Here is a 23,803-nt window from a genome sequence, read left to right on the forward strand (position 1 = left end):
ACAGATAGGTGACTATAACTTTTCCCCAACAGCACCTGCCTGTAATATGTTGCTTCCCTGCTAGACTTCTCCTTTAAATTTACATTACTGTTATATATGGTATTTATATAGATATTAGGGGCAGACACCGAGACTGAAAGGCCTCTGTGCAAAAATTGTATATGAATTTATGTTAGTTTCCTCATTAATAAGCAATTTTTTTTGTGATGAATAGAGCCATATGAAGGGGCTGATTTTTCGCAGGGCAAGTTGTAAACAAATGTAAAATAAAACACATCAATGTTAAAAAAAAAAAAAAGACAAGCACAGCACACACAGTATCAGACAAGCACAGCACACACAGTAGACTCAGATTCGCACAGCACATACAGCAGACTCAGAGTAGCCGACTAGCTCTGCTAAGCCATCAAAACAATTCTGTACTATAGTCTACATTAACAATGACATGTATGGCACTGTGGAATATGTTGTTGCTTTACAGGAAACATTAACAAACAAACCCTTTGGACCTATAGATCTCAAATAATAGCTGTTCTAGACTTATTTGGTACAAGGCTTCGATCGGAGAACTCCATGTGTAAGCAGCATATGGATAATTGAATGCATTACAGAGTAATGTAAATGAACAGTCCCCAGCTGTAGAGCACATTAGACCAAATATTACTTTCATATCCAGCCACAGCGCTATTTCAAGATTTATGTATTCTATTAATTCCACAGATATGGCCTACCTTTACATTACAAAATCAATTTCAACATGACGAAGCAACATTACTTCTGATTACACACATTCATTCCAAGGGATCCAGTAAATTCACATTTCTCTCCTTTTTATTGGTTAGCAAAAGTTGGATCCCAGTTCTACTAAAAAGAATAGACGATAAATACACTGGATAACACAAGCACTGAGCATTGATAACTCTGTGTAAGGGTGCGTTCACACCTACAGGATCTGCAGCAGATTTGATGCTGTGTTCAGTTATTTAAATGAAATCTGCTGCAGAAAATCAGCTGCAGATCCTGTAGGTGTGAACGCACCATAAAGCTGGGTTCACACTACGTATATTTGAGGCTGTATGTTTGAGGCTGTATAGCAACCAAAACCAGGAGTGGATTAAAAACACAGAAAGGCTATGTTCACATAATGTTGTAATTGAGTGGATGGCCGTCATTTAATGGCAAATATGTGCTGTTATTTTAAAACCGGATGTTATATTGAAATAATGGAAGTTATTTACCGTTATATGGCGGCCATCCACTCAATTTCAACATTGTGTGAACAGATCCTTTCTGGGTTTTCAATCCACTCCAGGTTTTGGTTGCTATGAGGACCTGACATGAGGACCAAATACTGCCTGAAATATACATAGTGTGAACCCAGCCTTAAAGGTGGAAGCCGAAGTTGGATGACCCCTTGAGGGAGAACCACAACCCACTTAAAGCATATGTGACATTAAAATGGTTTGGTTTGTGGATACAGAGTAGCTGGGAAAAATAAGACAGTATAGCTCTATCTTGGTGTTTTACGCCTGAAAATTCTATAAACTTAAACTATTTGTGTATATCATGGACAGTTTTATGCGTGTAACATTTCACCTGAACCAGCCATAGGTCCCTAAAGCTGCAATGTGGAAGAGATTGCTTCTGGTAAGAGTCTTTATTGAGACTATATGCACTGTATATGCATCAGCTTTGATTTATATCCATAATATTGGTCAGATGAACATTGATGAGAGCTGGTGATTTAAATACTGTAGGAAAGAATACTTCTGTTGCCCAGAATTTCCCATTTTGATTACCATAACGGTTGTCTTATTATAGCACCAAGTTATGGTATCTGGAATATTTTATTATACCCCAAATAATGTTTATTGAGACAACTGGAATGATTTTTTTATAGGTTCCAAAGGCCCTTTAGGGTGTGGTTATTTTTTGAAGGTCCCTTGAATTTAGTAGTAAAAATGGTAAAAGGACGGTGAAAAAAAAAGTCTGTGAACAACTAAAAATATCCCATTCGCACAAAAAAAAAAAGCTGACCCTTTTTCTTTTACCTTTTTTTATACAGTGTTAATGAAGATTGTTTTTTTAGCGGCTAGTTGTATTTATAATTGTACCAAATTAATTGCTAAATGTTTTAGTAATAATTATTATTTTTTTTTTAAAAGCAGCAACTTGTGGAATGGATAAAAAACACTATTCCGCCTTTTTCCGTTGGGAGGTACGGCATACTTGACATTTTAACTTTCTTCTGCAAGTCAGTGCAATGTTAATTTCTATTTCTATTGGGGTATTTACACATTTTTAATATCTTTTTATTCCATTTTTTGGTCAGGCAAGGTGGCCTTAAAACAACAAGTTTTACTATGTTTTATATATTTTTTCCATTGCATGAGACAAATTATGTCCATGTTGTGATTTTTTTTATTCTCTACTTTTTAACATACAAGTGGAAAAAAGTTTTTATTTTCATTTGTAACACTTGTACTTATTTGTGTATGATTTTTTTTTTATTGACAGCCCATAGAGGTACTAGGGTGGAAGGTCCAAGAACCTTCCATCAGTACCTATTTGCCATCTTACCTGCCCAACACCCTGTAGTTGCATCTTATGTGGGAGAGAAAACTGAGTGACACAGTGAGGACCACCCGCTGTCTATAACCCTTAAGAACCTATGTAAATATGAGGATTGTGAGCAGACTGCTTCTAGAAATGTAATCTGTTTGCGTCTATGTTTTCCTGAAAGCCTCCCATCCTTCTTGTCTGTATTTTAATTAATATTTTTATGTGTTTAGCTTTAATTGTCTGCTTTCCAATTGCCGTGTGACTGCCACACATTCTTCTACAATGTAAGTGACTCATCTGCTGTTGATACTGAAGCGTTGACTTTTGGAAAATCCTCTCTTCAATCTTTACTCGGCATAATGAAGCATTTGTATTCATATCAACACGTTAGAATAGCTATATAGCAGGCTGACATTTTTATTTGAAAGATGCAATTACTATAAATAATAGGTGGCAATTTTAATCAAACTGTGCGATTATTAATGGCGTTGTGAAATGCTAAAGGGACAATTCCCAGTATGCAATGTTCTAGACCTGTGGTGCAAAAAAAGTATCTTGCCAAAGGGCACTTACTGCATTATGGAGAGAAGAAGGTCACAGGTTAGTATCCTGTACTCCCAGAACACAAGCACAAAAATCAAAATGGAGCAAAGACAGACAAAGGAAAACTCGGAACATGATAGTCAATAAAGGAAATGTTCCCTGAATGGCATTTGCAAGATTTTGATCCACATCCCATTCTGTTTTATGGGTCTGTGTTGTTGTTGCCAAATTTCATGAAAATGAGCGAAAAACCCATTTAAAATACATCAAATAAACATTCTTTTTATTCCAGGGAAATGCAAATATCAAGCCTTAACAAGTAAACCCAAGGTCTGTAATTTTAAAGCTGCAATAACAATAACCTTAAGGGTATGTTTTCATTTTGCAGTGGTGTTTATGAGGAACAACTGTTATTTTTGTCAGTCAGCTATTTCAGCAAAACATTTGCATTGCCATGATAAGCCGAGCTGTAGAGAAATGTTCAGATGCCCAGCCGGGCAGCAATGGACTAATTAATAATAAGAGTCAAATGATGTCATGTCAATGCAGTGTATGGTATATGGCTCCACAGGAAAAAAAAATGTATTTAGAGGAGAATTCCAAGCAAACTGAGCCCTGGCAGGCAGCTCTTAAATGATCATCAGTGTCAACTTTCAAATTTCTCCCCAAAGTCCCATTCAGGGTCTAAGAACAGATCCCTATATGAATCAAGGGCAATCTGCATGGATCTATCAAATCCCTTCTAACTGCTCTCAAAAACCTTCTCTCCCCACCAAGATAGGCCGTTTCTGTTCCTCTATATCTCCACCCATAGAGCACTGCTGACGTTACCACTTCTGCATTATCTATTCTAAGGGATTAGGAGTTGGCGATATAGTAAGTGGCTATAATGATTAACTGCAGAGTTATACAACACCCCTGACTGTGCAGATTCTCCAGTATATTCTATGAGATGCAGCTTCAAACTGCTCCTCCAAGAATCCTAAATGTAAGAGCGGACAACAAGAAGCCTATCACAGGACACAAACTGAAGATGCATCATTAAGGAATAGATACGAGACTCTACATTTTCACATTTTCAAGACTCTGAGAAAGCTGAAACGTTGCAATTTTTTTCTTTTTTGGATGGAATAAACATACATTGTTTGCATGTTACATCTGGTGTGCTTTGGATCTCTGTTTCTCTATATGTTTAAGGGCCCCTAACCAAGGTCTCTAGTCTAGTTGCACCCACAAATTCGCAAGACTGTGGATGTGATATCTATCTATCTATCTATCTATCTATCTATCTATCTATCTATCTCCTATCTATCTATCTATCTATCTATCTATCTATCTATCTATCTATCTATCTCCTATCTATCTATCTATCTATCTCTATATATAATGGCCAAAAAATTCTGTATATTATTCTCTGTTCACACTGGTCCTGTGACTTACAATTATGCAGAAGAAATGATGCATATGACAAATATATTATGTATATTATTGTATGTACATAAACATCACAAGCAATTATGTAGAACAACCCACTATCTATCTATCTATCTATCTATCTATCTATCTATCTATCTATCTATCTATCTATCTATCTATGTAGCTGTCTTCTGGGGCTTAGGAGGAAAGGGAAGGTGGATGAACTAAACAACTGGACTCGAAAATAGTGATAAAAAAAAAGAAAAAATGAATTACATGGTGCTCCGAAGCAGCTGAGCCCAAAACAAATCCATATTTATTGCTAAATGTACAAAGTAAGCTGTTAGTCTTTTACCTTTTGCTTCCCATTATCTGAAAACAAAATTTGTATTAACTCCGCCAATCAGATTTGTAGGCTTACATTATTCACACTTCTAGTTAAAGAATCCAATCGAAAAAGATTTCATGGCAATTTGTGCCTTCGCAACCTCTATCCTTCCAGTCAGCGAAAAGCCAACTTATCACAAATAGGGAAATTACAGTAAAAATACAAAACAATTGCTCGCCATCATTTCTTGTTACTTTCCAGATAACTCATTTTCTAAACAATAAAAATGTCCACAATCATTACAGAAAAGTAGTAAACAATGAGAGTAAAAATATGCATTCAAATGGCTCCATGAAAAAAAAATATATTATTATTATTATTATTAGCTTCCACATATTTGAGAAGAAGAAAAAATAATAAAACCAGTGATTGAAATACACATGTATGTATAATACAGATGTGTATATAATAGAAACATGTTTGTTTTTATACCAGATATAAAGAAGACACGGTTAAATAGTAATAATTAGGGATGATCCGAACCCTCCGAGGTTCGGGTTCGTATGAACCCGAATGCTCGGCATCAGATTCCCGCTGTCTGCCTGCTCCGTGGAGCGGGTGGATACAGCGGGAGGACCACCTGGAAAACTGGGATACAGCCTATGGCTATGGCTGTATCCCAGTTTTCCAGGCGGTCCTCCCGCTGGATCCGCCTGCTGCACAGAGCGGGCAGACAGCGGGAATCATTACCGAGAGTTCGGGTTCGTACGAACCGGAAACGAACTTGCTTCGGACCATCCCTAGTAATAATACAGCTATGAACAATCCAAAAAAGAAGTGAAATAATGTAATTAGCACCCTGCCTTAGGGGCCCTTTACACGGGTGACTGGATTATATCCCAAAGTTCACAATTATTGTGCTGTGGAATCATTTGCCTGCGAACAGGCATATGTTAGTTGTTAGCAGATGAAAAAAAAGGAAGAAATACATTACTTTCTTGGGCTATGTTCCCACTTTGGGAACATATCAGGCATAGGTGGCCAGGTGACGTTTATAATCGTTATGATCTTTATAAGTGGCTATCTATATGATGCGATGCCAGTCTTTGCACGATATGTTCCTGAAGTGAGGATATAATAAATTATCAATAAATAATGGCTGTTGCAACACCGGCCGATATTTATTAAAAACTAAAATAACATTGTGTCCTATGGAATCCCAGGCAGAGTGTATACACTCTGTATGCACTTTGGCTGGGGTTGCACGCGGCCGCATACAAAACTGACATGTCAGTTTTGTGTGGCCGCTATTCATTGAGTAGAGGCCGCACAAAACTGACACCCAAATGTGCCCACATTCCAAATCAAAAGAAGTGAAGTTCATCTGGCTTGTACTGCCATACCAGTCAGCGCGAACTTTACAGACAGCGGCTGTTCTGTAACACGGCCATGTCACAGAACAGCCGCTGTTATACACTGTGTGAACCCGGCCTTAAAGTGTACCTGTAATTTTGGATATCTTCTCAGGATAAAATGCCATATGTGTTAGTATATGAGGAATAAGCACTCTGCTTTGCAATTTCAACAGTTTTACCCCTCTGCACCCACTGGTTTTTATTGTCAGCTTCCCAGAGCTTAGCTCACAGGACATACAGTACCAAAGTGGCTCTTAGCACATCTGCCTCACACAGTCCCTTCTGTGCTTCGGGATCAGTCTCTATGCTCCTATTGTCGTCTACTGTTATTTGTACAAATTGAATTCTTTTTACTATTTAAAACAAGGTTAGGGAACCTTTGGCTCTCCAGCTGTTGCAAAACTACAATTCTTATCATGTCTGGACAGCCAAAGCCTTGTCTTTGGCTGTCCAGGCATGATGGGAATTGTAGTTTTGTATAATTTCTTATAATTTCACAACAAATTTTCTTGCATATTAAACAAATGCACTAAATACATGTCGGAGTTTATTAATACGCCTGTAACTATGACTTCCGAAGAGCCAAATACAATAGCATTAGGAGTGTTTCTGAGCTTATTTATAGGTGGGTCTGTGTCCTATGGACTGTGTATAAGGAAATATTTATATCAGTAATTAATCTAGTGTGAGGTGACTCCCTTAATGTATTACTCTGGAAAGTATTGACTGTTCTCTGGCTAAAAGAATCTGTCACACAAGGAAGGGAAGAGATTAATGTAACCTTAGCCAGGCACTAAGTACTAACACTTGACGTTGTGCCACTGATGCCTTTACTGGGAGATCAGATCAAAAACAATAAGCTCTAATGCCATACATTACACCATAGGAGTCACTAGAGGTTTCTTACAAGAGACTATTTTAATCCTGCTTGCAAATAAATGCATGCATGTTTCATATTGTTTAATGTCCTTCAGTTAAGAGAAAAAAAAACACTTTCCTTTAAGACGACAAACTAGAACAGGTTTGTGTGTTGAATAGATCGATGAATTGTTGCTAAACGTGTCTTGTATAGAATTTCAGTCATATTAGTGAATGGCAGTGAAGAGGTTAAGGCATTGCTTAGTACCCATGATAGTCTAACATGGGAGGAGGTAATTGCAGAAGATGTGGGTTACGGTAATTACCCAACATCTCATGCCTAAGTGACATAGTGTGCAAGCACATAAATTGGGGATGCTTCAGGAATATTATTCTGCATAGAAATGTGATGGATGGATTTCAAGCAATTACACAGCATGCTCACTCTTTTTGTTTAATTGAAGCACTAATAAGTTGCACAATGAGCTCATTTAAACCTATTAACAACTTTACTTAAGAAGCCAATAATTTGATGGCCAAAAGGACTGAATTAATCTTTTCCCAGTAGGATGCAGAGGTTAAGGCACATTGAGGGAATCTTACTCGAAATGTCCGTTTTATGGCATTCATTTATCAGACATTTCAATTTACTATAGTGTCTCTACTGGTGTCTACTGTGTAATGATAGAAGAGCTATTCATATGATTAACACTGTAATACAACAGAAACAGCTCAGTAAACAGGAGTAAACCTATATGATGGTTCTGGGATCTTGTAATTACTGCAATATGGTGATTAATAATTTAAAACTGTAAAACTGCATCTCTAAACAAGCGTCCCACTAGGGTCTTTATAACCAGTAATATTCATAATCTTGTATAAGAACTCATATGCATACATTTTTAGAGTACAAAGGTTCTGATGTAACAGGTCTTTTTGACAGAAACTGTGTAGGAGTGAAGAACTGAGTATTTTCTTCCTGGGGACTCAGTGCCCCCACAGGAACTGCCCCGCTCTGCCAAGCAATGGCCGCAGTGGTGTCCTGTCTTAGGGTCCTTTTATAATTCCCAATCTTCGGCTATTGATGGCCGCAAATGAGCACCGTTCAGTGAAATTGCGCAACCAGGCACCATGAACAGTTACTGGATTGTTTGTGTGGCCATTAATATTACTTGTCGTGGGCTGCACGTCTCCTGTTCACAGAGAAATGTGCGGCTGATCAAACATTTCTATGTATATCTTTTCAGGAAAAACAACTTACAAACAGTATATTTTAACCGTTCTGTTCTCTCTTTTACTTGAGATAAACCGCAGCCAACAAATCGGACAGGTGAATCATAGGAAATCCAGCACTTCTCCAAATTGTTCACACTGCGTATGAGTCCGGCCGTAGTGCGAACGCGAATATACGCACGTAGTTTGGAGGTTGATGCGTTCGCTTGAAAGTATACGATATACGCCCGCACAATGCACACTACGTATGAGCTTACGGCCGGATCGTATGTGGCGCCATGAAAAATGAACAAGACCATTGTTTGAGGACGGAAATGTTGAAACTCACGGCCGTGGATTTCCATGCGGTCCCGTACAGAGTACTTATTTCAGCCAAATTGAACTTGATTTTTCGATCCAAAAGGTTCTGTGAGTTTTATTGGGCTGGGCGAAGATTTCCAAGTAAATGACCTGCCTCAGATCGCTTCGAAACAAGCTAGAGAAGCATAACTGTACTACAGGCGTATGTTCGCGGTTCGTACGCATCTGTGAAGTGTACGCAGTGTGAACATAGCCTAAGGGATAATCCAGTGCTCTTAAATTTGATGCTGCCATATTAGTCAACATAATAAACATGCTTACCTCCCTGTGGTAACCCGGTGTCCCCATGTGGTCGCTGGTGTTCCCCGCTGCCTGCAGCTGCTGTTACTTCTGAGACAAGCCTGTCTCAGGAAAAACAAAAAACAAAAAATCCAACAGCACCTTGGAGATACTCCGAATACAACCACAAAGTAGAAAATTAGGATGCACGCAGGAGGGCTCATAATCCTTGGTATGAGCGCTAGCTAACATAAAAAAGGGATTCCCACAGCATCCAAACTGCAAACGGTGTGTTTTAATCACACATCAGGGTACAAAAATGCAACGTTTCAGCCTACTGGCCTTTGTCATGTCATGCTTGACAAAGGCCAGTAGGCCGAAAAGTTGCATTTTTGTACCCTGATGTGTGAATAAAACACAACGTTTGCACTTTGGATGCTGTGGGAATCCCTTTTTTGACTGTGTCAGGAGTGACAGCCCGCTCAGCCAACCACTGGCTGTGGCACTATTCCATCTCAGTCAGTGATTGGCTGTCTCGGAAGTAACATTGGCTTCAGACAGCAGGGGACACCAATGACCGAGAGGGAGCGAGGAAGGGTAAGCTCAACATGTTTATTATGTTTACTAATATGGCAGCAACATTCTAAAAATTTTGGAGCCCTGGATAACCCCTTTAAAACAAATCCATTACATCAGATCAATACTGCATAGACTTATGCGTTTCAAACACTTCTGTTCTCATACCATACAGGTTCATGCAGAATTAAAAACACCAGTCAAGTACTAATCTACAACATAAATTGACATAACATCACATAGACTATCACCTAGCAAATTGAGTTTAGAATTCAGGCCTTTAGGCAACCTTGCATCTAATATGGAAAACCAGCAAGTGTCTTTATTTAAAGAATATCTCCTGCAAACCCCTCTTCTTTTTAGCTTACAGATATTTTCTTAACCATCAAAGGGAATTAATACAACTTTCTTTCAGGCATTGCAATAAATGCCAAGTGGTTCCTGAGACATTATTTGTTTTGTTTGCAATATCAAATAAATGCTTGGATAGACAAATGGTTATTTTTCTGAATGCACATCCAATGCATACTTAGGCTGGGTTCACACTATGTATATTTGAGGCTGTATTTGGTCCTCATGTCAGGTCCTCATAGCAACCAAAACCAGGAGTGGATTGAAAACACAGAAAGGCTCTGTTCACATAATGTTGTAATTGAGTGGATGGCCGTCATTTAATGGCAAATATTTGCTGTTATCTTAAAACAACGGCCGTTATATTGAAATAATGGCAGTTATTTACCGTTATATGGTGGCCATCCACTCAGGGGCGTAGCAAGGATTCATGGGGCACCATAGCAAAAAATTGTACGGGGCCCCATGAATCCTGTACGCCCCCCCCCCCCCCCCCCCCGCCTAAACACAGACAATGACGCACATACACACACACAGAGGCAAGATTAACGTATATAAAGATACGCCACTGACATACACACATATATACGCTGTAATGTGATTACACTAGTGCTGATGTATACACCATGAGTAGACTGTACACAGGGAAATCATCTCAGTGTAATAAGAAATACTCAACCAGAGATAAAAGAAAATGCTGCAGATATTAATGGTGGGTTCTTTTATTAGAGCCCAGCATTAATAGAAGCTGCTGCAGAACATCTTTGGGAGCAAACCTGTCAATCACTTGAGACACTACTGATATACACAAACACACACATATACACCAGTGCTACAGACATTGCTGACACACACACACACATATATATATATATATATATATATATATATATAGCCACAGGTACATACACATGCTGACATATACATATATACACAGATACATACATACATACACTGACATATACATATACCCACAGATACATATATACACACACTGACACACATACACAGCACTTACAGCTCCCAGGCTTCCCCCTCCTCCAGTAGTCCGGGCTGTTCTTCACATAGAAGTATTTAGGACCTTTGAGTCATGTGACCCAAAGGTCCTTCATCCCTCTACTGTGCCCTCTCCTGACAGGTCCTGCTCCTCTGTTCAGCCCGCTCACTCGGCACTACAGTGAGGGGGCTGAAGAGTGCAGTGGTGGGTCCCTCTTCCACTGGACCCCTGGGGGAGCGTGGTACAGTGGTCGGATGTCAGTGTCAGTACCTACCATGAAGGCAGGGCAGGCTTCCTCGGGCCCCCTTCCTGCAGGGGCCCCATAGCAGTCGCCTTCCCTGCCTTCATGGTAGCTACGCCAATGCATCCACTCAATTTCATCATTGTGTGAACAGAGCCTTTCTGTGTTTTTAATCCACTCCTGGTTTTGGTTGCTATGAGGACGTGACATGAGGACCAAATACTGCCTGAAATATACTGTGTGTGAACCCAGCCTAAAGGAGTATCCCCCATCTCAACTAAGGGTTCACACATCTTATGACACCAGCCGTTCTGTGACCTGGCCATGTAACAGAACGGCCGGTGTCAGTGAAGTTCATTCCCAACGGTATGCATCCCAATTCACCATAGCACCCAATAAAGAGTGTGGCCTGAGCCGCACGCTCCATTGTGTGAACTGACATGTTCTGTGCAGCAGCTATTCAATGAATAGCGGGTGCACAAAACTGACATGTCAGTTTTCCGTGCCACCGGTTGGAATCCCGGCCGGAGTGTAAGCTATGTGTATACATATCTTTTGCATTAATCACGGACATTGTTGCAATTGCAGTGATTTATTTAAAAGATAAGTTGTGTGAACATAACTTAATATAGTTAAACCTGAAGGACTTATCAGCTTAAATATTTTTGCTAATTCATTCAGTAAACTCCTGCTATGCCACTCTTTCCCCCCGATTGTTGACAATTCTTTGTCTCAGTTACTGACTACCACCCTGCTCTGAAAGCCATAGTCGGACATACAGTATACAGTATATATGTATCGATATAGTGTGGATTTATAGAGATATAGGGGAGATTTGTTAAAGTGGTATAAAGTAGAATTGTCTTCAATGCCCCTAGCAACCAATCAGATTCCACTTTTCATTCCTCACAGACTCTTTGAAAAATGAAAGGTGGAATCTGATTGGTTGCTAGGGGCAACTAATGGTGTGTTTACACAGAGAATTTTATTTGACAGATTTTGGAAGCCAAAGCCAGGAATGGATTTGGAAAGAGGAGAAAACTCAATCTTTCCTTTATGACCTGTTCCCTGTTTAACCCTTTAAGGACGTGGCCCATTTTCGTTTTTACGTTTTCGGTTTTTCCTCCTTGTGTTTAAAAGGTCATAGCACTTGCATTTTTCCACCTAGAAACCCACATGACCCCTTATTTTTTGCGTCACTAATTGTACTTTGCAATTACAGGCTGAATTTTTGCATAAAGTACACTGCGAAACCAGAAAAAAATTCAAAGTGTGGTGAAATTGAAAAAAAAAACGCATTTCTTTTATTTGGGGGAAATGTGTTTTTACGCCATTCGCCCTGGGGTAAAACTGACTTGTTATGCATGTTCCTCAAGTTGTTCCGATTAAAACGATATATAACATGTATAACTTATATTGTATCTGATGGCCTGTAAAAAATTCAAACCGTTGTTAACCAATATAGGTTCCTTAAAATCGCTCCATTCCCAGGCTTATAGCGCTTTTATCCTTTGGTCTATGGGGCTGTGCGAGGTGTCATTTTTTGCGCCATGATGTGATCTTTCTATCGGTACCTTAATTGCCCATATACGTCTTTTTGATCGCTTTTTAATAAATTTTTTCTGGATTTGATGCGACCAAAAATGCGCAATTTTGCACTTTGGGATTTTTTTGCGCTGACGCCGTTTACCGTACGAGATCAGGAATGTGATTAATTAATAGTTTGGGCGATTACGCACGCGGCGATAGCAAACATGTTTATTTATTTATTTATTTGTTTACTTTTATTTAAAACCTGGGAAAAGGGGGGTGATTCAGACTTTTATTAGGGGAGGGGGCTTTTTACTATTAACAACACTTTATTTATTTTTTTTACACATATACTAGTATATACACTGTGATCTCTCATTGAGATCTCTGCAGCATAGATATGCTGCAGAGATCCATGAGATCTGCACTCGTTTGCTTTCGGCTGCTGCAGCCGAAAACGAACGAGTGCCGAGCCGAGGACGGCGCCATCTTGGACGCGTCCCCGGCCGGCATCAGTAACGGAGGTCGCTCCTCCGGGACAAGGTCCCGGAGGAGCGATCTCCCCCACTAGACCCCAGGGAAACGTTGCCTCCGGTAATCGGAGGCAGCTGTCAACTTTGACAGCTGCCTCCGATTAGCTAATTAGCGGGCACGGCTAATAGCAGCGGTCCCGGGCTACTCGCGGCACCCGGGATCGCGGCACTTCAAAGCGGGGCCGCCCCGCGGCCCCGCTTTGAAGTGCAGGTGAGGACATGTGACGTAGGGGTACGTCATATGTCCTTAAGAGGTTAAAGTCTGTTCCTGGCTTTGGCTTCCAAAATCTGTCAGATAAATCTCTCTGTGTAAACGCACCATAAGACAATTCTACTTTACAGCAGTCTGATAAATCCCCCCCATTTACTGTAATATATATATATATATATATATCTTCCACAATGGAGTGCACTCTGTTCAAGCAGTAATCTGGGTGGAAGCAGCTGGAGACCGAATCCACGTCTCCCCATAAATAGTCCAAGAATTCTGCAGCACAACCTGATAGTGTGAACAAATCCAAAAGTGTATTTATTCCATAATCCGTAGAAAATACCATGCTTGAGAAAGGTCTCGAGAACAGACTGAAACATATTTTTTCCGGAATATGGAATAAATACACTTTTGGATTTTTTTCACACCATAAGGTTGTGCTGCAGAATTCTTGATATATATATATATATATATATATATATATATATATATATATATATATATATATATATATATATATACACAGACCATTGCTTTTTGAGCAGAGCAGTGGTTGGTTACCCAGACAATGAGCTATCAACAATAGGAGGAGAAAAGCAACACATCAGGAAAAGGAGGCAAGTTTGCTAAATGGAAAAATAAAATTACTTGATGAGCCCTACATGTTTGTGTTAGATAAGAGTACATTTGGTTACATAGACTCCATGGTTTGTATTGCAGTTCATGAATCAAGCGATTTTAGGCTATGTTCACACAATGTATTATTCTCATAACCAACGGCCATTCTTTTCAGTGAAAAGAACAGCCATTGGTAATTAAACCAATATGTCTGCACTGATTTCAATGCAACAAGAGCTGTAGTGTATACACACAGTATACAATCCAGCAGTTGTTGAACTGTGGCCGCAGAGAATAATAAGCATTTTTTTGTTTCTACGGCCGCATTTTGGAGAACAGCGGCTGTAGAAAATAGTTGTGCCGGCCGTAATTTACATTGTGTTCAATGGTTAATTGGATTGTGGGGGCACCCAAAGGTACCCGCAATCCTAATGGGAAAAAAGTAATGTTTCTGCAGCCGATATGGCAGTATTAAAAACAGGAACATGTAATACAGCAGCCATAGTTTGCCACTAAATACAACGGCCATAGTTTACTGCGGACACTGTATTACATAGTGTGAACATAGCCTTAGGTGGTTTACTTCTATCCCCAAACAATCTCCTTCTCAGTGAAATAGCTATTAATATAACTTCATCTACCACTTACAGTATGACAAAAGCCTGTTTGGTACAACCACGTTTTTCTTCAGATTTGGTGACAAGTGTATTTGTCATTTTACCAACACACAAGATACCTTCTTTAATATTTTATCTAATACACAATTTATTTTTACAAACCATATTCTAAATCTTTTTGAAGGCTGTACGTTATGAAGAAGTTTGGCGTTTTCCTTATTTTTTTTTGATGTTACACAACAAAGACCCTGCGTTTTGGTTTCTCCATTTCCTGATCCTTCCGGCATCTATTGTCTATACCCTCCTCTGCTTAATCTGCACTTAATATCATTAAAATGTGAACGAAACGTCTTCTAATCCGAACATGTCTTGCCTTTTATGCTCTAATAAATTCTCTCATTGGGACTAATGTAATGATGTGAGTGTGTGGTGGTGGTTTGGGGGTTGGGGTTTAGGGAAAAGCCAGCTATTGTCTTGTTCGCCTGCCTATGGTTTCCTGTATGGAGATGTTAACATATGGTTAACATATGGTCAAGATAACTGAATCAGTGGATAAAATTGGGGTATAGATTTTTATGTAAATTGTTACTACTAATAAAACCAAAATAAAAAGGATAGAAGGTCAAATCAACTTTATTATTCTGGAACAGATTTCTGAAAAGGATTTTCCAACGTACATATACATTTTTTTGCTCCCCAGACCAAGCTTCTGAGAACTTAGGGGTGACTCTGTCATTAGGGGAGTTGACATGGGCATCCCAGCCAGAAGGGCAAAATAAATTCTGTACCCACAATCGGACCCCCCCCCCCCCCCCTCCAAATCACTTGTACCTTCAGATAACTGCTTTTAATCCAAGACCTGTCCTGCGGTCCGTTTGGCAGGTGATGCAGTTATTGTCTTAAAAAACAAGTTTTAAACCAACAGCCCCGTGCCCTACGGTCGAGGCTTAGAATATCTGTGCCCTAACTTTACACCACCCCTCCGTCCCTCCTCCCCACCCTCTTCATCATTAGGAATGCCACTGGAACATTTACTCCATGCTGAACATTTGCACAGGTGTCTTAACGATCCAGCCCATGTGCGGGCTGCCACCGGTGGGGAATAGGAGGCAATCTGCCTGGAGCATTCCTAATGATGAGGAGGGCGGGGATGATGGATAGAGAGGTTGTGCCAGCCTAATGCATATGCAATCTAGGCCACTCCCGTTGGGCATGGGGCTGCAAGTTTAAAACTTGTTTTTTAGGACAATAACTGCATCACCTGCCAAACGGACCCCAGGACAGATCTTGGATTAAAAGCAGCAATCTAAAGATACAGGGGGTTTGGGGGGGGTCAGATTGTGGGTAAAGAGTCACTTTAAATGGAAGAAAGAAAACACTGCAGGAGCCAGGAGGTTCATGCATATATTTTCCAGAAAACCCACGGCTTTGTGGGAAGGGGGATGTATATCTTCCATTAATGCATGGAAGACAGTTGTAGTAATGGTGTCCCTGCAATACATAGTAACCTCTTAACATTATGTACGCCTGCTTTGTTTATTTGCATAACTACAATTTTCATTCTGCTCTTTGGCTGAAATTAGTCCCCCGAAATGCTTTGAGGGATATTTTTACTCTTCCGGAAAAAATATGAAAAGGTAAAAAGTGTGAACTCTGCCCGCGTCTGTCTTAAGGAAAGCCAGATGTACCAATGGCTGCAGGTAGTTGTCTTTCTAACCACTAAAGCCCCTATTACACTTGAGGAGCAAACAAGTGCTGTACTATTGTAGGAGGAAATACCACATAACAATACGCCTAAGCAATATGTGCATAATTGGCTGATCTAGTAGGGATTTACAAGTGGAACTAAAAAAAAAAGATTATCCCATTACATACTTTATAAATGTATTGCTTAGATGGTACAGTAGTTACCTATCTATACTACAAGATCAAAAGTTGAGGAGTCAGCAGGAGAAAATGAGCCCTTCCAATTGCAGAAGCACTCTATGCGGCACAAGAAAATTTAGCAATATGCCATAAAATCTCTCTGCAATGAACACTGTTCTTGCCTTTGGCTGCCCTTACAGTCAGTCCATAAGATAATGCAAGATCAAATTAAAGATAAGTGAATGTTTCTAGTACCCTCCGGAATTAATGTGATTATTGGGTTTTTTTTTTTTACTCATCTGCTGCATCAGCTTCTTTTTATAGCGAGGAAGAAGACAATGCAATTCATATCTTGACTGGTGTTAACTAAAAGTGAAATCATCACTGGCTGTTTTGGACGTGAGGTCCATCTTCCCTGACCACATTCTGTCCGTGTAGTCCCCTAACAAACACAAGAGCTCACCAAAATAAAACTATGTCACGGTTAACCTAAGAAAAAAGCAAAAAGATGACAATGCATTGCAAGGTAACGGTTTCCCCCTATGGTGATCACGATGATCATTCCTTGAAAAAGTCTATGAAAAAGACCAATATCTCAAATTAGATCAGGATCGACATGGCTCAAGAGAATTCGTAGGAAAAGACTGCCAGACAGTGGTACATAGACCCCGGGAAGGAATAAATAAGAAACACATCAGGCACATTATAGGCTCATGCAGCCACTATCCAAAAGCAACAGATGAGCTTGAAATGAAGCTAAACTGAGGCAAGCTAGAATCTGTATTTCATCAAAAGGTGTAAAATCAAATGGCGGATATTATTAAAACTAATCTGTTCTACAAATTTACACCAACAAAGCCCACTCCGAATTGTAATATCATGTGCAGGCTTTACAAGGTAATCATGTTTGCTGACAGCGGAGAACGCTGATGGATTCTGCCGCCTGCATTATGGTCTACACTTTAGCACATTTATTCGGTAAGCAAAAGTTTGTTAAATCATTTTGCTTTAATAAACTGTAAAACTGCATTCTTTCTTTCAGAAATATTTCAAGTAAAAAAGCACTTCAGACCTGGTTGGTTTCCTATTTTCAGAATTATTACTCCTTTATTGCAGTCATTTACAACAGGGAGAAAGAAAACCCCCTTTGTGTTATCGTCACTCTGCTGCACTCTATATTTGAAGCCTGGCTCCCCAGCAGAGATCACTCTATAGCGTAAACGGCAAACTGCTATTTTCACAGCGGGCACAACAGCGTTCATCTTCAGAAAAGAAGCATTAATAAAAATGAGGCCGTAATAAACATGGTAATTCTGGTCAAAAGGTTACAAACTGGTGACGCTGCCATTTGCTTAAGTCGTTTTATACAGTGAATTTTATGCTACAAGGATGCATGCAGTACTTCTAATACCCACTTTTACTGCGGAACATGTAATTTGCTTGGCCTTTCTTTCAGTCTCTCAGCCTGTGCACTGCATATATATGTATATACATACTGAATGTGTGTGTGTGTATATGTATATATATATATTTCTTATATAGAAAAGGAGAATTCCACACCACTTCCGCAGATGCCAAGTATCCTATATAAATAAATAGTGCTATCTTCAGGATCACACCATTATGTACTCCTAAGAGCTATACCGATGACTGATCAATGACTGCTATTAATGTCAATGGGACCCTAAATGCACAGATTAAAGACCTAACACTTAAAATGCTATCAATGAAAGGAGAGAAGCTTCTAAAGCACAGTGCCATAAAGAACTACATTTATAGTGCCTTTTCAGCATGTGGTTTTATAAAAGACCTTACTACCATCGCACCAATGTCATTTGACAAGGCTTTGAACAGAATTCTATATAATGCCTGCAAATGTCATATTAAATGTGGGGCTGAATTATTGTGCTTTTCACTTCAGCGATGTTTCCCTATTTTTTTGCACACGGAATCAAAGCGGACATCTGTCAGTGTTGAGGCACTTGTCAAGCTCTATACCTGTTGTTGTTTTTTGCCACCCAAACACATTGATATACATGTAGGAATAAAGTGAATATCAGCCACTGTTTGGAACGTCAGATGAACTACAGGACTGCCGTATAGGTTCCATTGGAGTCCACATATAGGACACCACTTTGCATATAAAATCCATAGAAGAATATTTTTTCTTACAGAAAAAAACTCTATAGGGGACAGTTATCAAGGGGTTTGCGCCTACTTTCTGGTGAATAATTGTATTTTTCACCCATTTTTGGTCTAAGTTCTATTTAGGAACCAGTATTCGACAGGTAAATATTTTTAGATGCAACTTTTTTTTTAATCTGCCTGTTTTAAGTATTCAGCCAAAAGTTTGCATAAACCGGGATTAGCGCCCAATTTATCATTTGGGACTTTTTAAAAAGTTGCATAAACAGGCGCAAGCTTATGTCTGGTAAGAACCAGGTGAATAAAACTGCGCAATTTTTTCATAGTTGTGCCTTTTTTGCGCCTTTTTATTTAGATGCATTTACTATGGCAGTGCTACATGTTAATAATTCAGTCACAAGATATTAGAACAAAATACACAACAATCCCCATTAGAATAGTTGCACTTATTAGACTCTTTAGTAAATGTCCCACTATGTCTCTGTATGAAACCAGGGGCATAAGTAATTATGGTAGAGGTTCATTAGCGCCTATTACTGCTTAGGGAGAAACAAAGTCTGCAGTGTTGTCCTGGCCATAGCCATCTAGCAGTCTATTAGGTAATGGAGGTGTACTGTGCTTTTTCTGCTACATACTGATCCCCCTGTGATGTTGGTCCACCCTTAGGATAGGTCATCAATATCAGATAAACACAAGACTCCCATACTGATCTGTTGTTTCCCTGGGCCTTGGCTCCAGCATATAAAAAGTGATTGGAGCCAGAAGCAGACAGATCCTTCCACTGTGGAATGAAGGTGCTGGGATACTGCAACTTAGCAACCATTTAAGTGAACAGGACCTGAACTGCAGTAACCCAGCATGGTCACTACATGGAGAATAGAGCCGCCTGTTTCCGTGTTAAACTCCAAAAATGAGCCCTAGCTTAACGTTGCTGGGTTTTTCGAGTCAGCCTTAAATATAAGTCCTAATCTGAAAAGGAAAAGCTATTCCATAGAGTACAAGGGAAAAGTCCAGCATAACGTGTGATTGAAAAAATAACACCTGCCCCAAAAATAAGCCTTTTCGGAGAAGTAAATAATATAAGATCCTGTTTTATTTTTGAAGAAACGCAGTATCAGTCTATCTTTCTATCTATCTATAGAATAACATAAAATCCATATGCTCCATATCAGTTATTTGGATGAGCATCTTTTCATTTAAATATAAAGGATTTCACATCATGCTGACAAAATGAAGAGTTTCTGGTGTTTCTTACCGCGTAATACTATGAGCCGGGTGGTCACACTAACTTCTCCAACACTGTTGGATGCAACACATTCATATATTGCCTCATCTCTTGGTGTTCGTAAGGGTTGTATTCTTAGGACGGATCCAGATCCATCATCAAATTCTATTACCTGTGGAAGGAAAGTAAAGCTGTCACAGTTGTTGTTGGCACTACCAATCGCTCTGACAAGAAATGTTATCCGTCACTATTTTGCACATGAAGTTTTTCACAAGACATGGCAATAATCTGGAAGAAATGTATGTAGGAGTGGTTAAATATGCAGTTACACTGTGGAGTATATAGGTTACAAGGAACTTACCATGTGTTGATAGAAGATCATTCTCATTTTCTGAGCCCTTTTAGCACGCCAACACAGAATCCTAGTTCCAGCACTGATGTAGTGTTTCACTGTATGTAACGTTAGTAAACCCTATGCAGTGGTATTTATCTATACACATATGCAATGTTTTACAACTCACTAAAAGTAATGAAAGACTTAAAGCGAATGTACCATCAGGTGCATTGCTTTGAGTTTTTTACCTGAATGGGTCAGGACCGATGCAGGGATGCCGATGCTGTGGTCCTGTTTTTGAACTGCCAGACAGTTCCCATGCACAACGCCGGTCTATTAACAAGCACCGGCCTGGCATGAAGCATTGGGGGCAGGCCCACTGCACCCCAATATGACGATCTCCCCTCCCCTCTGTGACGTCGCTCCATTAGAATAAACAAAGGACCACTCCACCGGCCTCCCTGCGCCGATCCATTCAGGTAAAAAACCCAAAGCGATGTACCGGATGGTAAATTTGCTTTAATGCACACTCCTATTAGTTCTTTTCCATCAGTTTCCATTGATTCTCACAATTATATAGCAAAACATTGATATCTGATGGATCTGTCATGGCCTCTATAAAAAAGAAACCATCATACCAGTGTGAACAGAGACTAAAAAAGATATTATGGAGTGCAATGTTATGCCATATTATTCTCTTGTTGCACTAAGTGCATTGTTTTGTTGCCTGTGGAAGCCTTCTGAGTCATTCACAGGTTGCTATTCTATAAAGTGGATCATGTACGTTTACACTTAAAATGAAACACAATGCTTTATTTATTTCCATAAGATGGCAAGATTATTCTCTTTACAAGATAGAACTCAAATTATAATGTACCATTCCAAAATGTATTACTTTCTACCATAGAAGTTTGGGGACTTCGCTGTATTTTATAACTCCATACTCCTATTCCCTAATGCTTGCCATTGCTTCTAATGCTTGCTTCAACAGTAACATTTAATATCACTAAGGCTGGGTTCCATTATTAAAAAACAACGGATCAAAATGCATCTATTTATTAACGTTCACAAAAATTAGGTTGACCAAATTCTTGTGTATGTTAAAAAAAATGGATGCGTTTAGATTTTTTTTTAAGATATAATAAAAGTCAATGGAAAAACGTATCAGAACAGATGCACACAAATGCATCCGTTTTTCATCCTTTTTTTTGCAAAAACGGATGAAAAGTACATTGCAAAATGTATAAACCCAGCCTAACTTTTCTATCGTTGTGTGAGGGTCTTCTACGTGTGGCATATGTAGTGGCAACAACCCAATGATGACACTGGTCATGGAACTTGACCTAGGTTCAAACTAACTATATCTAGTAGTAGAAACATGTGGCAATCTGCAGGTTAGTTATACAGTGCTGTAAAAGATTTTTTTGGGTGAATATGAAATCAATTTCAGATTGACTAACTGTAGTAAACTTTTTGACAGGGAATATTGCACACACTTCAAGCTGATAATAGACTTTCATTCCCCAGACAATATATATATATATATATATATATATATATATATATATATATATATACATAATACGCCAAGGAAATACCAGACTAAAACCATTGTCTATGACAGAAGGCTGTGCTGGTGATTTATTTTTTACCACCATGGACTATTTTTAGGTCAGCATGACAGTGATTGATTGGTGCCACCACTTCACATTCTTTTCTCTTACTGGCCACCTGTCCTCCCACTTAGTATTGACAGCCACCTGTTGGGTTGACACCACATGTTGTGACTATGTGGTCCTTTACAGAAGCATGTGTTTGATCCATTGCTTGTATACTCTAGTATTGATGCCTCACGCAGTCAAGTTTATATCAATCGCTGATATCGTGTTGCAGCTTTATGACTAAGCCAGGAACATCAATGTACATCAATATTAGAAGAACAGCGCTGCATATAGAGCACCATCCATATGCAGAACCATATGAGAAGAATGTAAAACTGTGCAAATTTTAGTGTTTTTTGAAACTGTGTAGAGACTCAACATCAACTCAGTTTGTCTTTTTGTATTTTTTTCCGAAAGGTTAAATTATTAATAATAATAATAATAATAATAATAATAATAATAATAATAATAATAATAATATTTAAAAACTATTCCATATAGTCATCATGAAAAGAACCCTATAATCAACATGAAAGAACTAAAAACTGTGGAGGCAAAAAAACAAAAAACAAAAAAATTCAGTGAATGTATACCAACCTGAGGGAGGGCACTTTTTTGGCCTCTATCAGGTGAATAGGGGGTGTGGATATTTTTAATGTGTACATGAGAAGTTTTTTAGGGTGTATACATTAGCTGTAGTTTAGAAGCACTGTGTGCACTTAGCCTAATTTGGCATCTTACAGTTCAGATAGTATGGAAATTTTATTGATCAAACACTAGTTTCTGGTTGAAATGTAATCGATAAACTGTAAAATGGTAGGATCAGAAAGGAGATAACTAAAAGACTGATGAAAAACATGAAACTAGGATTTCCTATCATTAAATTATTTGTTGTACATCAGTTTTTCATTGATCTGTGTGTTTGTGTGGATAAGCTGCAAATGCCTCGTAGGCTGGGAATACACACAGACTATTTATAGCGTGATAGCTATAATAGTGATAGTCATAGTCCATAGAAACATACTACAGCACACATCAACATGCATATGAGACTTTCATGGAAGTATCGGGTCATAAAATATCAATAGAGATTGGGTTAAACGCTGAAATTCAGACATCTGGATTTGCTTAATGGTTGTTTTAGCGACTCATTGAGCCAGGAGCTCTCTATAGTAACTGCAGCAGAACTTCCAAAGAGCTGTAGTGCAATGTCATGCGGAAAGTCTTATATCATGAACCAGGTATAAATTGGCAACACCATCACAACTCCATGCAAGTGTAATCTTTGTCGGAGGAACAGAACAATGGACCTAATACCTCAAATCTCTGGTTGCTGACTTTCTTTCCCTTTTTATTCCAAACTATTTTCGGTCTGGGGTCTCCGGTAGCTTGACAAATAAAGGACGCAACTCCCCCTGATACTCCTGTTTGATCTACAGGGCTTCTTGTAAACCTTGGCGGAGCTGGAAGAGAAAAGAGAAATAAAAATTAGAACATTTAGAGAAAAAATACGAGCAAAGTGTATATAGTACACTAGAAATACATAGCCACAAGATTTCTACAAGCCACTGCTGTTATAAAACTTTGTTACAAAAAGTTGGTAAAATGAGCAACCTGATTTTTTATTTTTTTTATTTTTAATTTTCTGCTTGTCCCTTTTAACCAAAAACAATAACAAATCACTGCGATTTCCACGGCCAGATGACTTCCCGTCACAAGGCAATTAGTCAGGAGACTGTTCCCCTACCGTTTTCATGTCGTGGATTGAAGGAAAGAGACTACAGTGTGAAGTATTAACTTGACATGTGTCCCTAGTAATTCATGAAGCATGACATACTGTAAGCTCACTAAAGTAATGCGGTCACATCACAGTCAGAAGAAAAGACGCAGCAATAAAATAAAGGATTAGAAAAATGCACATGTACTACTAGGGTTTACTGTTATTCACTGCTTGCAGCTGTTTG

At 39.0% G+C, this 23,803-nt stretch overlaps 1 protein-coding gene across 8 annotated transcripts in view; it reads right to left on the minus strand.

Annotated features, from left to right (window-relative positions):
* Nucleotides 1-23,803, minus strand: part of PTPRD (protein tyrosine phosphatase receptor type D) — a 302,382-nt gene that overhangs the window by 162,655 nt on the left and 115,924 nt on the right. For all 8 annotated transcript variants that reach the window (XM_069961955.1, XM_069961952.1, XM_069961957.1 and 5 more), the window contains exons 3-4: nt 23,157-23,302; nt 19,875-20,016 (exon numbers count right to left, since the gene is read on the minus strand). In XM_069961955.1, the coding sequence (XP_069818056.1) occupies nt 19,875-20,016; nt 23,157-23,302 (288 nt within the window). The remainder of the gene's footprint in view (nt 1-19,874; nt 20,017-23,156; nt 23,303-23,803) is intronic.

The sequence above is a fragment of the Dendropsophus ebraccatus genome, chromosome 3 (assembly GCF_027789765.1).
Source record: "Dendropsophus ebraccatus isolate aDenEbr1 chromosome 3, aDenEbr1.pat, whole genome shotgun sequence".
NCBI lineage: Eukaryota > Metazoa > Chordata > Amphibia > Anura > Hylidae > Dendropsophus > Dendropsophus ebraccatus.